Raw genomic sequence first — 14743 nt, 5'->3', positions numbered from 1 at the left:
TGTTTTCCTGAGGATGGCAGGACTATGCACAGGGTCTGCACACAGGCTGGAGTCCTTGTTTCGCTGAGGATGGCAGGACTATGCACAGGGTCTGCACACAGGCTGGAGTCCTTGTTTTCCTGAGGATGGCAGGACTATGCACAGGGTCCTTGCACAGGCTGGAGTCCTTGTTTTCCTGAGGATGGCAGGACTATGCACAGGGTCTGCGCACAGGCTGGAGTCCTTGTTTTCCTGAGGATGGCAGGACTGTGCACAGGGTCTGCACACAGGCTGGAGTCCTTGTTTCGCTGAGGACAAGCAACGGCACTTTCATCACTGCCAGCCCTCTGGGTTGCCCCTCTCGGTCTGGGCTTCACCTCCGCTGCCCTGACAGGGAAAAGAGCGATGGCAGGTGGATTTGGACCTGAGGTGGGAACAGCGCAGATGGCATGGGAGTCACTGAGGAACACAGATGTCAGTCCCAGCAAGGGGGCTGAGGCCAGGCCCTCTGGGCCCGTCAGAGCCCAGGCCGGAGTTGCGGCCATTCTGAATGAAATGCAGGCGCACAGTGTGATTATGCCCTGGGAGGGACCCCGCAGCCAGGTTTTCTTCTAAACAGATGTCATCATTGGTGAGACGGCAGCGGGCTCTAAAGCGGCGGCCTAGAGGAAGAAAGCAGGGCCCTGGGAGCCCCAGCAGCTGAGGGAGGACGGCCAGGTTTGCAGGTGTGGGGTGGCTGTTCCACAGGCCATCAGAGTCTTTCAAGACTGAACAAGAGATGCATTTTAAGAGAAAAAAAAGTGAACATCTCCTTAAATACCAATGCAGTTTCTGGTTGTGATCTCTTTCTCAGGTGAATGTGTACGTGCTGGGAAAGACGTTTCTTCTCTTGGCAAGAGAGCTCTGCATCAATGCACCGGCCATAGGTAGGCATCTGGGTAAGACGGGATGCCCAGCAGGCTGCTCTAGGGACCAGCGTGACAAGTATCTGTTGAGAGTAGAGGGAAAGCCTGTCCAAGTACAGGACCCCTCAAGGTCATAAATGTCTCCTAAAGCTGCAAGGAACTCAGAGGCTCGCTGTTAAATCCAGGCTGGAGTACAGTGGCACAGTCATAGCTCACTGTAGCCTCAAACCGCTGGCCTGAAGCGATCCTCCTGTCTTGGCCTCCCAAAGCACTGGGATTACAGGCATGAGCGACCACACCTGGCCCGGGGCTTGCTTTCTGCTGCAAAACCAGAAGGCCCATTGTCAGTGCCCGTCAGGTGCACAGGAGGGTGTAGACAGACGGGGAAACAAGTGCTGTGTCCTGGGAGCATCTTGTGTGGACAGGGTTTAAAGAACACACCTGGCACCAGGTGCCTCTGCACAGACGGGGACAGCGGGGCAGCTCCTGGATGTGCTTTCCAGCCACAGCGCTCTTGTGGCTTTTCTGCCGCTTCTGTTCTGTTGAGTGCCCAGTGTGCGCAAGCTTATGGAGCTCCTGTATGCCTTTCTCGACATGCGTTACATGTAAGTCCTGTCTCCCCCTCGAGGCAGCAGCAGTGTTCATGTGTGCAGAATCCCACCAAGGGAAAAGTCTAGAAGGAAACGATCAGAATAGCACTTACCACCTGATGGTTCCAACTGACCTTTTCTTTCTTTACCAAGCGGATGACTGGTTTCCACAGCCCGCTTAGAGCCCTTTCTTACTTTACCTGTCTGCATGTAGGAGTGTATGTCCTTGTGGAAGAGAAGCAAGTGGGGCTGGGTCACCAACGGGACTGAGCAGCATGAGCTGCAGCAGCAGAGAGGCACTCGGCCCGGGCTCTACACTTGGCCCATGCTCTCTCCCAGGTGTTAAGGGGGGTCGTCCCTCCTTTCAGGGGCCAAACAGGTTTTCCAGAAAGCAGCTGCCAACCAGAGCGAGCAGAGTGAGAGGGCAGAGGCAAGGGGTGGGAGAGTCTGCTCCACTCCAGTCCACGCCTGCAACAAGCTGTCCCACAGTAGTGTCCCCGCTAGTGACACTGTGTCCCCAGGGGTCCAGAACGCTGGGCCCAGCAGAATGCTCCCCCCGACAGCCCATTCACAGGGTGGGACTCTGAGGTGCTGGTGATGCATTAGGACATACAACCAGGCACCTTTAGTTTCCCGTGGTGGCCCACAGGCGCCAGCGACCCAGGGGGACGGATGGGCTTTGCTGGGGCACACTTTGCTTCTAACCATATAGCATGTTCGGCATGAAAGGTTTTCTCCTGGGGATGGGCAGGAGCTGTTCTGTTGTTGAGAAAGAGAACACCCCCTCTACAATTACCGTAGTCATTACTGACACATGGTTATTTTAGACAACCTTTATTACACAAGTCCACTATTTTAAGTGACTTAGCCAATTTTAGATTTAAAGGGAAGGTCTCAAGTTAAGCTTGGAGCCACTTAGAATCCAAGACGGTGGCAGGAACATCCAGCCCCTCAAAGCAGGTGGCATGGGATCTTGGGGCCTGCCTTGTGCCCTAAATCTTCCTCCACCTGAGACATGCACCCCAGCACACCAGAGATGCCTGAGACCCCAATTCCCCCAGCTCTGGCTGTGTGGAAAAGGCATCCACTTCCCACAATCAAGGTTCAGCTGGCTACATGCCAAAGACAGGACTCCCTGGGCTCTGGCTGTGTGGAAAGGCGTCTACTTCCCAGAATCAAGCTTCAGCTGACTGCATGCCAAAGACACACAAGGTGAAGTGTGGCTTGCATGGTGTCGGGCAGCAGTTAGCATCTGACATTCCCTCTACTCTCTCTCCGACCTGCTGCGGCCCCCCGGGGCTCCTCAGGCGTAGAAGATGAGCTCAGGGATCTGCCCACCCTGGACCCCCGTCCCATTGGTGCTGTCGGAGGAGCACTGGAACTGGAAGGCCACCTTTCCACACTGCACTTCCGTCATCCCCTCCTGCCCAAAGTAGCTGAGCTCGCTGCCGTCCAGGACGGCACTGGCCGTGTAGAAGGTGTCTTGTTCCACTTGGACTGGGTGTTCAAACCAGACTGGGAAAGTGTTACTGGATCCGTCTGACATGAACTTGGTCAGGTTCTGAGCCAGAACCACCCCAAGCCGCTTGAGCTCAATCTTCACACTGTACTCAGCCTTCCCAGAGCTGGACCCATACAGGCCCAGCCCCGCAATAAATACCCTTCTGTCCACTGCGAACTGGATGCTGTCACAGCGCCCGCGGTACCGCCACTGGTTGCTGCGGTAGGCAGAAGACTGGAATCGGTGGCACCTCTGCGGGGCCAGGCCCTTCCTTTTGGTCAGGGGGAAGTCCAGGCGGGGCTTGTTGGTGGCGGTGTACCACAGGAAGATGCTGTGGGTCTCCTCCAGAGTCAGGATGTCTGACTGGGCAGCGCCGTTGGCAAACTCCTCTAGGGTCATCGTTGGAATTCGTACCAGATAGAGGGCTCGTCCCAAAACATGCCTCTTGTTTCGTGGGGTGACTGGCAGCCCCTGCCTCTTGCACTCCGCCTCGGCCCAGTTCAGGACAGCCTCGAAGACCACCGCCTCTTTGGTGTTGAGGGCCTCCCGAGTGATGATGATCTCCAGTGTCTGCCGGTCTATCTCACAGAAGCCTTCGGACCGCAGGGCCATCTCAGCCTGTGCGTCGATGACCTCCCAGCAGCGCTGCGTCAGCTCGGGCTCCTCAAACAGCCGGCTCTGGGACAGCAGGACGCAGGCGTTCTTGGCTTCCAGACTTGTCTCCAGAAAGTTGACGCAGGCTTTTGCCAATGCTGGGACAATGTACTTCTTAGCAGCGTACAGCGTAGCCAGCACTGTGTCGGCTTCCAGATCAATCTCATCACTGTACATGTACCTAGGCGAAGCAGGGCCTGGGTCAGGGGCTGGGCATAGGTGAGGAGCCCATCAGCTCCTGCAGGGTCCCCCTCCGAAGCCACGGGAGGCTGCCTAGAAAGGACCCACCCCTCGTTCCCCAGCACACAGTGGACTTACTTTAATAGGGTCAGAAAAGCTGCAGGCTCCACGTCTGGAATGTGAATTTCAGATTTGACTTCCGCCAGGTCCCCGTAGAACATGGCATAGAAGACCGAGCTGCCAACAGCCAGGACGTACTGGGAGGAGAAAGCGCCGCCGTGAGCCTGGCTGTCCTGCAGGCTGCAAGGCAACCACACGGCGGGCGGGGCACGCGTTCCGAGAGGGGCCGCCGCTACCCACCTTGTGGGCAGGCACCGTCCTGGTCGCCCCCGGAAGCCCCACGACGAAGTGCACGTCGGCCATGAGCTCGTTGTTGAACATGAGCGCGTTCCTGCAAAGGTAGAGGCGTGGGCTGGGGACGCGCGCGCACGCGGGAGCGCGCGGGGACCGCGGGGGGGCGCGCTCACCTCTCGCGCAGCGTGGGGCGGCAGCACCGCCAGCCCGGGCTCTCCGGGTGGTTGTTGCCGAGTGTGGGCGGCGCGGGCGCGGGCGGCGGCGGCGCGGGCGCGGGGGCGCTGGGCGGGCTGCACGGCCCGGCTTTCCTGCCCGCGGTGGCGCCCGCGTTGCTGTTGGCGAGGTCTGCGGCCGTCGTGCTGGCGGGCGCGTAGAGCTCCGCTGCCATCTTCGCGGGCGGGGCGGCGGGGGCGGCCTCGGGGCCTGTGGACGCCGCGCCCCGCGCTCTCGCGCTGCGCCGGGGCCTCGGGAGCGGCTCTGCAAGCAAAAGCAGGGAGGTCAGGCACTGAGCGACGCGGCCGTGCAGGCAGGCCAGGGGCAGCAGCATGGGCGGCGGCGGCGGCGCTGCGACCCGCGGAACTGCCACCCGCGCCCCTGCCACACCCCCGCCCCTGCGACCCTGCCCGAGCCCAGCCTAGCGCAGCCCGGCCAGGCCCGGCCGCAGGGGGCGCCGTCCGCGCCGTCCCGCCCGCCCGAGCTCGTACCCGCCGCGGCGCCGGCGCGTCACGCTGCGTCAGGACGCGTCACGCTGCGTCAGGGCCGTGCCTCGCGCGACGACGCTGCCGCGCGGTCCCGCCCCCAAACCCCACCGCCTCGGAGCCGCTGACGCCTTTGCCGCGCATAACGCGGCTCCCGGCCCTGGCAGGCTGCCCGACGCCCCCAGCCCCGCGGAGCCTGCGCCCGCCGGTTCTTCAGCTCGCGATGCTTTAGGAACGCGGGTGGACCCACTTGCCTGTGCCTCTGGCCGCGGCGTGTCGGACGGTCGGCGGGCTTCCTCGTTCCTACGGACGCCAGCAGCAAACGCTCGCAGACGGCGCGGCCCATTCTGGTCTCAGCGCTTTACAGGGGCAGGCGCTGCTATTTTCCTCAAGAAAACGGGCACAGAGAGGTTAGTCGCGTGCTGAAGGTCACACAGCGTGCGGGTGGGCGAGTCAGGATCTGGCGCCTCCGTGGTTGTGCTTGTGGATCACAGTCGTGGCTCGCTCCCCGTGGGGCCTCTGGCCTCGCAGCCTGGGGCTAAACCTGGGAGGTGCGTGGCGCTGACTTTGCGGATGAGACCAAACTTCAGGGGCGGTGTCATCTGGCCCCGCCGCGCCGCTGGTGCAGACGAAGCTGCAGAGGCCTGGCTGTCAGGAGGGTTCCTTCCCGAAGACGCACCCGCGACCTCCTGGACCCCAGGCTTCAGGCTGAAAACCTCCGTCTCCGGGAACCCCCCAGGATGCAGCCAGCAGCTCGGGTCAGTGGGCGCACCCGTCGCCCTGGTCCTGGGCTAAACAGTGAACACATCTGTGGCTCGGCGGTGGTTGCAGTCGTAGTAATTGTCCCTGGGAGAATCCCCTTCAGAAGACGGTGTATTTTCAGCAAAGGACCCTGGGATGGATGAGCCTACAGGTCAGGAAGGAAAAAGGCTGACGACCCAATTAAAAAACCGGTGAAGGACGTGCACAGACACTGCAGGGGCCCAGGGTGCACACGTCATCAGTTCTCCAGGGAACGGGGCCCCCGGCCCCAGGCTGCTGAGCTTGGGACTTGTAATGCCAGTGTTGGTGGGACGAGGAGCTGCCGGAGATCACCTGCTGCAGGTGGGCACGTAACTTGGCACAGCTAAGCCCTTTGGAAAGCTGCGCATGCACGAGGGCCCAGAAGGTCCCAAGAGAAACTGTAGGTGCGCCTGCCAAGGACACACCCACGGAGGCCACAGCTGCGATTTCATAGTGTGGGACCTCACTGGCAAAGACAGGTTGGCTACTGTGGTTTCCATCCCAGCCATCTGTCTCCATAGAAAAAGGTAACGGCATAGGCAGTTTCCAGGAGAGTACAAACGGCCGGGGTGCAGACAGTCCACACATGTCCGTCAGCAACAGAAGTACAAACGGCCGAAGTGCAGACAGTCCACACATGTCCGTCAGCAACAGAAGTACAAACGGCCGGAGTGCAGACAGTCCACACATGTCCGTCAGCAACAAAGGATCAGCAGGTTGTGGTGGATCCATAACGCAGTGGGAAGGAATAACTTACAGCTACGTGCAAGCGGTCTCAGAGGGGCTGCCAGGATGCTGCTGAGCCTCAGAGGCAGTCAGTGTCCTGATCTGCGTAGTGGTGTCGGGTGTGTGAATAATAATTCTCATCCTTAGGAAAAAGCCATCCTTTGCACTTTGATTTTTAAATATATTTCAGTGTTGGCTGGGTGTGGTGGCTCACGCCTGTAATACCAGCACTTTGGGAGGCTGAGGCGGGCGGATCACCTGAGATCAGGAGTTCGACACCAGCCTGGCCAACGTGGTGAAACCCCGTCTCTACTAGAAATACAAAAATTAGCTGGGCTTGGTGGGCGCCTGTAATCCCAGCTACTAGGGAGGCCAGGGCGGGAGAATAGCTTGATCCAGGGAGGCGAAGTTTCAACCTGGGCCAAGAGCGAGACGCCATTGGCCAGGCTGGTTTTGAACTTCTGGCCTCAAGTAATCTACCTGCCTAGGCTTCCCATAGTGCTGGGATTACAGGTGTGAGCCACCGTGCCCGGCCTATGGTTTTCTTCTTTATTTTTTGTTAATGGTCATCCTAACGTGTATGAGGTAGTGTCGTGTGGTTTTGATTGAATGTTCCTGGTGAGCACTAATGATGAGCATTTTCTCGTGTGCTTCTTGGCCATTTGCATGTCATGTTTGGAGAAATGTCTGTTCAAGTGCTTTTTTTTTTCTTTTTTGAGACAGAGTCTCACTCTGTTGCCCAGGCTGGAGTGCAGTGATCAGGGGTCACTGCAACCTCCGCCGTCCAGGTTCAAGCGATTCTCGTGCCCGAGCCTCTCTAAGAGCTGGGATTACAAAAGCGTGATTTGCCTGTTTTCTAATCAGTTTTGTTCCTGAGCTGGAGTTTTTTTTTTTTTAATAAGATGGGGTTTCACCACGATGGCCAGGCTGGTCTTGAACTCCTGACCTCAGGTGATCCACCCACCTCGGCCTCCCAGAGTGCTAGGAATACAGGCGTGAGCCACCGCGCTGGCCCGAGTTTTTTGTGTTCTCAGGGCAACCCCCTATGAGGTAGATGGCTTGCGCATACCCTTCCCCGTTCCGTGGGAGGTCTTTTCTGTGACGGGGTCCTCTGCTGTGCAGAAACGTTTTCGTTTCAGCTCATCCGTTTGTCTATTTTTACTTCGGTTGCCCTTGCTCTTAGTGTCATGTTTGAGAAATCATTGCCAAGACCCGTGTCACAGAGTTTTTCCCTATGTTTTCTTCTAAGGGTTTTATAGTTTGGAGTTTGCATTTGGGTCTTTGATGGGATTTGAGTTAGTTTTTGTGTGTGACGTGAGGGTGTCTTTATTCCTTTGTGTGTGGAATCCAGTTTGCCCAGCGCTGCTTACTGAAACCAGCCTTTCCCCCTCGCGCGTTGTCACTGTGGTTGAAGGTTCCCCTGCCCGTCCCCCGTCCATGTCACTGGTCCTGCTCCGCTGGTCCGTAGGTCTGTCTCTATGTCAGCACTGTACTGGCTGGTACGCGTTGTTGTCACTGTGGTTGAAGGTTCCCCTCCCGTCCATGTCACTGGTCCTGTTCCGCTGGTCCGTAGGTCTGTCTCTATGTCAGCACTGTACTGGCTGGTACGCGTTGTTGTCACTGTGGTTGAAGGTTCCCCTCCCGTCCATGTCACTGGTCCTGTTCCGCTGGTCCGTAGGTCTGTCTCTATGTCAGCACTGTACTGGCTGGTAGGCGTTGTTGTCACTGTGGTTGAAGGTTCCCCTCCCGTCCATGTCACTGGTCCTGTTCCGCTGGTCCGTAGGTCTGTCTCTATGTCAGCACTGTACTGGCTGGTACGCATTGTTGTCACTGTGGTTGAAGGTTCCCCTCCCGTCCATGTCACTGGTCCTGTTCCGCTGGTCCGTAGGTCTGTCTCTATGTCAGCACTGTACTGGCTGGTACGCGTTGTTGTCACTGTGGTTGAAGGTTCCCCTCCCGTCCATGTCACTGGTCCTGCTCCGCTGGTCCGTAGGTCTGTCTCTATGTCAGCACTGTACTGGCTGGTACGCGTTGTTGTCACTGTGGTTGAAGGTTCCCCTCCCGTCCATGTCACTGGTCCTGTTCCGCTGGTCCGTAGGTCTGTCTCTATGTCAGCACTGTACTGGCTGGTACGCGTTGTTGTCACTGTGGTTGAAGGTTCCCCTCCCGTCCATGTCACTGGTCCTGCTCCGCTGGTCCGTAGGTCTGTCTCTATGTCAGCACTGTACTGGCTGGTACGCGTTGTTGTCACTGTGGTTGAAGGTTCCCCTCCCGTCCATGTCACTGGTCCTGCTCCGCTGGTCCGTAGGTCTGTCTCTGTGTCAGCACTGTACTGGCTGGTAGGCGTTGTTGTCACTCTGGTTGAAGGTTCCCCTCCCGTCCATGTCACTGGTCCTGCTCCGCTGGTCCGTAGGTCTGTCTCTATGTCAGCACTGTACTGGCTGGTACGCGTTTTAGTTCTTTTCTTGATAGTGGTAATTTATTTGCTGCTGCTTTTTATTAGTCCCTTTGCCTACTTTAAATAATTTTGTTAATTTTTAGTTTTCTGTTATTTGACTTAGTTTATTATTTTCATTGCTTCCTTATTTTTTTTTTTCAGATGGAGTCTCGCTCTGTTGCCCAGGCTGCAGTGCAGTGGCGCAGCCACCTCTGCCTCCCGGGTTCAAGCGATTCTCCTGTCTCAGCCTCTCAAGTAGTTGGAATGACAGGCTCATGCCGCCATGCCCGGCTGAATTTTTGCATGTTTTGGTGAGATGGGGTTTCACCGTGTTGCCCAGGCAGGTATCTAACTCGTGAGTTCAGGCAGTCCACCCGCCGTGGCCTCCCAAAGTGCTGGGACTGCAGGCGTGGGCTACCACGCTTGGCCCTTTCATTGCTTCCCTAATTGTACAAAGCACTTAAATTAATAGAGTTACCTGAAGCGTTGTGCTTTAATTTCCAGTAGTGTTTGTTTTTGCTCATTTTTAGTTTTTGCACGTGGGGTCAAAGGGCATGTCCTCTGTGCTGTCACCTGGAGTATATTGAAGGTCTCTTGGTTCCGCCCATTTTCCTAACTGCCCCACAGACACTGGGAAAGCATGATGACTTCACGGGGCACGGGCTTCAGGACTTCCTTGTCAGGTTGAGCCTGTGGTGATGTGTCTGAGCTTCCCTTAGGCTTCGTTTCCTAATCAGCCTGTCACGTTTGAGAGAACCATGCTGAAGTCCCCCATTACTGGGGTTTTGAAGGTCGCTTCCGGTGCTTTTCCTTCATTTAATTCTCTCTGTGTCACTGTGCGCCTGCAAAGTCCAGGCTGCTTTCCGTTCGTGAAATGCTCGTGCTTGTCTGTGCTGTTCTGCCGCTCCACGTTGGCCCACAGCACCGCGTCTGCCCAGTGCCACCCACACCACCCTAGTCACTGATATATTGTCTTGAAGAAACACTTTTTGTCTTGTTTGGTTTTTTTTGAGGCAGGGTCTCAGTCACCCAGGCTAGAGTGCAGTGGCACAGTCATGGCTCACTGCAGCCTCGACCTCCTCAACTCAAGAAATCCTCCCTCCTCAGCCTCCCAAGTAGCTGAGATGACAGGTATATATCACAACACTAGGCTAAATTTTTCATTTCTTGTAAAGATGGAGGTCTCACTGTATTGCTTAGGCCGGTCTCAAACTCCTGGGCTCAAGTGATCCTCCTGCTTTGCTTCTCAAAGTTCTGGGACTCACCAGTGTGAGCCATTGCATCCGGCCCCATATTTATTTTTAAGAGATGGGTCTTGCTGTGTTTTCCAGAGTGGCCTCAAACTCATGGGCTCAAGCAATCCTCTTTCCTCAGCCTTCCAGGTGGCTGAGAATGTAGGTATGAGCCACTCTGCCTGGCTTGTCTTGAATTTTTTTATTTTTAATAGACTCCTGCCACCACACCTGGGTATTTTTTTTGTATTTTAGCAGAGACAGGGTTTCACCATGTTGCCCAGGATAGTCTCAAACTCCTAAGCTAAGGCGATCCACCTGCCTTGGCCTTCCAAAATGCTGGGATTATAGGCGTAAGCCAACACGTCTGGCCTCATGCCCACTAATTTTTCTGTGTGTGTGAGACAGTCTCTCACTCAAGCTGGAGTGCAGTGGCGTGATCTTGGCTCACTGCGACCTCTGCCTCCCAGGTTCAAGTGATTCTCCTGCCTCACCCTCCTGAGAAGCTGGGACTATAGGGCCACCACACCTGGCTCATTGTTTGTATTTTAGTAGAGACGGGGTTTCACCATATTGCCCAGGGTGGTCTCGATCTCCGGCAGTCTGCCACCTTGGTCTCCCAAAGTGCTGGGATTACAGGTGTGAGCCATGGCACCCGGCCCCAACCAAAAAAAAATTTTTTTTCTTTAAGAGATGGAGTCTCACTCCCACCAGGCTGGAGTGCAGTGGTTTGATCTCAGCGCATTGCAACCTCTGCCTCCCGGGTTCAAGTGATGCTTCTGCCTTAGCCACCCTAGGAGCTGGGATTACAGGCGCCTGCCATCATGCCCGCCTGTTTTCTATTTTTTTAGTAGAGATGCAGTTTCACCATGTTGGCCAGGCTGGTCTCGAACTCCTGACCTTGTGATCCACCCACCTCAGCCTCCCAAAGAGCTGGGATTACAGGCGTGAGCCACCGTGCTCAGCCCCAAATTAAAAGAAAATTCTTTTTCGTGTCGACTTTGTCTCGCTATTGCTCAGTCTATAAGCATATCATTTTTTATTTTAAAGGCAAAGTTTTGCTCTCGTGCAGGCTGGAGTGCAATGGCGCAGTCTCGTCTCACTGCAGCCCCTACCTCCCGGGTTCAAGTGAATCTCCTTCAGCCTCCCAAGTAGTTGGGGTTACGGGCATGCGCCACACACCTAGCTAATTTTGTATTTTTAGTAGAGATGGGTTTCTCCATGTTGGTCAGGCTGGTCTCAAACTCCCAACCTCAGGTGATCTATCAGCCTCAGCCTCTCAAAGTGCTGGGATTACAGGGGCGAGCCACCACGCCTGGCCCATGAGCATATCTCTTATCATAAAACAATCGTCTTTTATCCGATGATTGTTTCTTATTGGAAGTCATTAAAAACCTTAACAATTATGTTAATTTAAATTATGTCTTGTTTTTTTCTCCCAATAAGATCTGTTTTAGCAGCCAAATCACCAAAAATTATTTTTTATCTTTGGTTGTGGGTGTGTAGCAGGTGTGTATATTTATGGGGCACATGAGGTTTTCTGATGCATGCATGCAGCGCATAACAGTCACCTCAGGGTAAATGGGCCATCTGTCACCTCACGCATTTATCCTTCGTGTTACAGACAATCCAATTATACTGACTTGGTTAATTCTAAATGTACAAGAAATTGTTGCCTGGCGCCATCCTGTTGTGTGTCAAACGCTAGATCCTACTCGTTTCTCTGTGTGTTTGTACTCACTAATCCCCATTTCCCAAAAATTATTTTTTAAATGGTGGAAAAGAGCTGTGGCTCTGGACCGCCCAGACTAATCCTAGTCCACCCCATCCATGATGGCCGTGTGGCCATGGGCGCACTGCATGCTCTGTTGCACTCACCTGGAAGGGGGCTGCACCCGTGAGGATGAACCAGCTGCTGAGCCCTGGTGGGACATGGCAAAACCCCGTGTACTCACAGCCCAGCCTTGTGGTGGGCGTTAGGGGCGCCGCTTGGGTCCACACAGTTGCTCAGCCCAGGCTGCACAGCGCCAGCCCTGTCCTGCTCCAGGCACGTCCCCTGCGCCACTGTGCCATGCTGGCAGAGGTGCACAGCGCCAGCCCTGTCCTGCTCCAGGCACGTCCCCTGCGCCACTGTGCCATGCTGGCAGAGGTGCACAGCGCCAGCCCTGTCCTGCTCCAGGCACGTCCCCTGCGCCACTGTGCCATGCTGACAGAGGTGCACAGCGCCAGGGCTGTCCTGCTTCAGGCACGTCCCCTGCGCCACTGTGCCATGCTGACAGAGGTGCACAGCGCCAGGGCTGTCTTGCTTCAGGCACGTCCCCTGAGCCACTGTGCCATGCTGACAGAGGTGCACAGCGCCAGCCCTGTCCTGCTTCAGGCACGTCCCCTGCGCCACTGTGCCATGCTGACAGAGGTGCACAGCGCCAGCCCTGTCTTGCTCCAGGCACGTCCCCTGCGCCACTGTGCCATGCTGGCAGAGGTGCACAGCGCCAGGCCTTGGTGTGCACACATAGCACCCAGGGCACAGCCGTGCTGGTAGAGGTGCTGGAAATGGGTCCTCTTCTCACCCACAAGTGTCAGCAGATGCCAGCCGCCCAGTGGCTTGTGTGCCCAGCCACTCCTGTCCTGCTTTAGAGTCCCGGGGACCATTGTAGGAGTGGTGCTGTCTGCATGGTCTGGAGGGAAGGCTGCTGTGTGAGCCCCTCTGTGCCCTGAACAGGATGGCCATGCAGTGGGGCACGCTGCCTAGTGCCCCAGTGTGGCTGCAGCAGGCGGTCAGTGGCAGGTGGCTGGGGCCTCTCCTGGGTTCAGTGCCGTGGCTGAACCAGCTGAGGGTCAGAGAGGCTTTGTCTGACGAGGGGGCTGTAGGGGGGCCATGTGCCTGGAAAGATAAGTGCAGGTTCCCTGCCCCTGGGCTAGGTGGGCCGCATGTGCACATGCTGTGGCACGTCGAGGCGGGCCCTGAGGCGCTGTGTCTGCCGCAGACCCGTGCCTGTACATTCCACGCTTTGCGCACCTGCTGGAATTCGGGGAGAAGAACCATGAGGTGTCCATGACGGCCCTGCGGCTCCTGCAGAGAATGAAGCGGGACTGGATGCACACAGGCCGGCGCCCCTCGGGCCTCTGTGGAGCAGGTACGGTGGCCCCTGCCTGCCTGTGGGATGGTGGTCTGGGTTTTGGCATCACGCCGTCCTGACTCCTGAGTGCTGGTGGGCTAGGGTATGTGTCTCCAGAGCACTGACAGCTGCCTCCAGCCTGGCCTGGCCCACGGGGTCCTCAGCTCTCCAGGACCTCTTGGCTACCCTTTTGTCCTCTGCGTGTCGTGGGATAAGGGGCCCTGACCTGATAAGGCTGCCTGCTTCTGGGGAGCAGCTGCGTGGCCATCCCTGTCCGTGGTCTTGGGGGGCCCAACTCCTGATGCGGATAGTGGTGTGGCCTCTCTCTTGAGACACCAGGTTGCTGCTTGTGAGGGTTCTGTAGGGCTGTCAGGCTGACCCCTGGCCCCAGCTGGGCGGTTCTTCTAGTTGGACCTCTGTGGCCCCCCACGTTGCAGCTGTCACTCAAACTCTCACTTTGTCCTTGGTGCTGGTACGTGGCTGTGGCCGTGGCCTGGTCAACTACCCCAACCCTCGGCTGGGCTCTCACTCTCCTCCAGGGCCCCCACCCTCGTGCCCAGCATCCACTCTTCCCAGCAGGCCCGGTGCCAGCATCCCTGCACTCTGCTAACAGCAGAATTCTGCCTGAGCATCAGTTCCATCTGCATACGTGGTCTCCACGTTTGCACTGGAGGTTCTGGGCCCGCTGTGGCCTTGGTGAGCCTGTGACAGCTGCCAGCGGTGGCCTCACCCCCTTCCCGCCCAGCCTGGCTCTGCATCCTCAGACCCCCAGCTCCTGTCACAACCTGTGTTTCCCACACAAGTCATCTTAGTTTGTTTGCTTGGAGAGATTATGTGAAGTTCTCAGAAAGCTTCATTTTAATTTTCCTTGTGTTTGAAAATGCAGTGGATGCAGCCGCCACCCACAGTAAGGTAGAGAGGACCTTGCCCTGGAGTAGCCACGCCAGGCGAGGGTCTCACTGCCCAGGCACACACATCCTTCCAGGTTGTGTCTCCCTGACCGGGACGTGCACGGTGCCCGGCCTCCTTCCTGGGCTCCCTGCGTGGTGTTCACAAGGCCTGTCTCCCTGACCGGGACCTGCACAGTGCCCGGCCTCCTTCCTGGGCTCCCCGCATGGTGTTCACTAGGCCCGTCTCGTTGCTTTCTAGCCCTCCTCGTTGCAGCCAGAATGCATGACTTCAGGAGGACCGTGAAAGAGGTCATCAGCGTGGTCAAAGTGTGTGAGTCCACACTGCGGAAGAGGTAGGGGCATGGGGACCACGGCATGGGGACCACGCAGACGCTTCATCAGTCTGGCTCGGGTCTCTTACCAGAGCAGGCGGTGCCTCCCGGGACCTGCTGTCCCCAGCCTGGCCCGGGTCCCACCGGGCTTGGACATGCTGCCTCTCCTCCCTCCAGAGAGTTCCCTGCTAGTCCTTCTGGGGCTGGCCCTGTCCCGTGGGGGCATCCCTCTCCTTCTGATCCCCGTTTCTAAGTTGCGGTGGCGGGTGATGTGTCAAGTTGCTGTGAGTCACAGTCGGGCTGGAGGCTGATCTTAAATGTCAGAAGCTTGTCCGTCTCTTTGGTGCGGCCCGTCCTGGACTTTGA

General features: G+C 57.0%; 2 protein-coding genes across 12 annotated transcripts in view; one reads left to right on the top strand and one right to left on the bottom strand.

Annotated features, from left to right (window-relative positions):
- BRF1 (BRF1 general transcription factor IIIB subunit) overlaps positions 1-14743 on the top strand; it is a 72403-nt gene that overhangs the window by 35559 nt on the left and 22101 nt on the right. For 4 of the 11 annotated variants that reach the window (XM_078335894.1, XM_035261733.3, XM_035261736.3 and 1 more), the window contains 3 exons: positions 833-905; positions 13024-13173; positions 14305-14398. In XM_078335894.1, coding sequence (XP_078192020.1) covers positions 13092-13173; positions 14305-14398 — 176 coding nt within the window. In that variant the 5' untranslated portion in view covers positions 833-905; positions 13024-13091. Of the gene's footprint in view, positions 1-832; positions 906-4214; positions 4269-4957; positions 6490-13023; positions 13174-14304; positions 14399-14743 lie in introns of those variants that run through there. The other 7 variants (XM_035261740.3, XM_035261741.3, XM_078335896.1 and 4 more) reach the window with 7 other exon arrangements.
- Positions 2293-4895, bottom strand: BTBD6 (BTB domain containing 6). The gene is made up of 4 exons (XM_002754329.6): positions 4337-4895; positions 4170-4260; positions 3948-4066; positions 2293-3810 (listed from the first exon to the last, which is right to left on the bottom strand). The coding sequence occupies exons 1-4, from the start codon at positions 4708-4710 to the stop codon at positions 2778-2780; spliced, it is 1617 nt and encodes a 538-aa protein (XP_002754375.4). The 5' UTR covers positions 4711-4895; the 3' UTR covers positions 2293-2777.

Source organism: Callithrix jacchus, chromosome 8 (assembly GCF_049354715.1).
Source record: "Callithrix jacchus isolate 240 chromosome 8, calJac240_pri, whole genome shotgun sequence".
NCBI lineage: Eukaryota > Metazoa > Chordata > Mammalia > Primates > Cebidae > Callithrix > Callithrix jacchus.
Note: the sequence above shows the minus strand (reverse complement) of the source record. Positions and strands in the feature narration are given on the sequence as shown.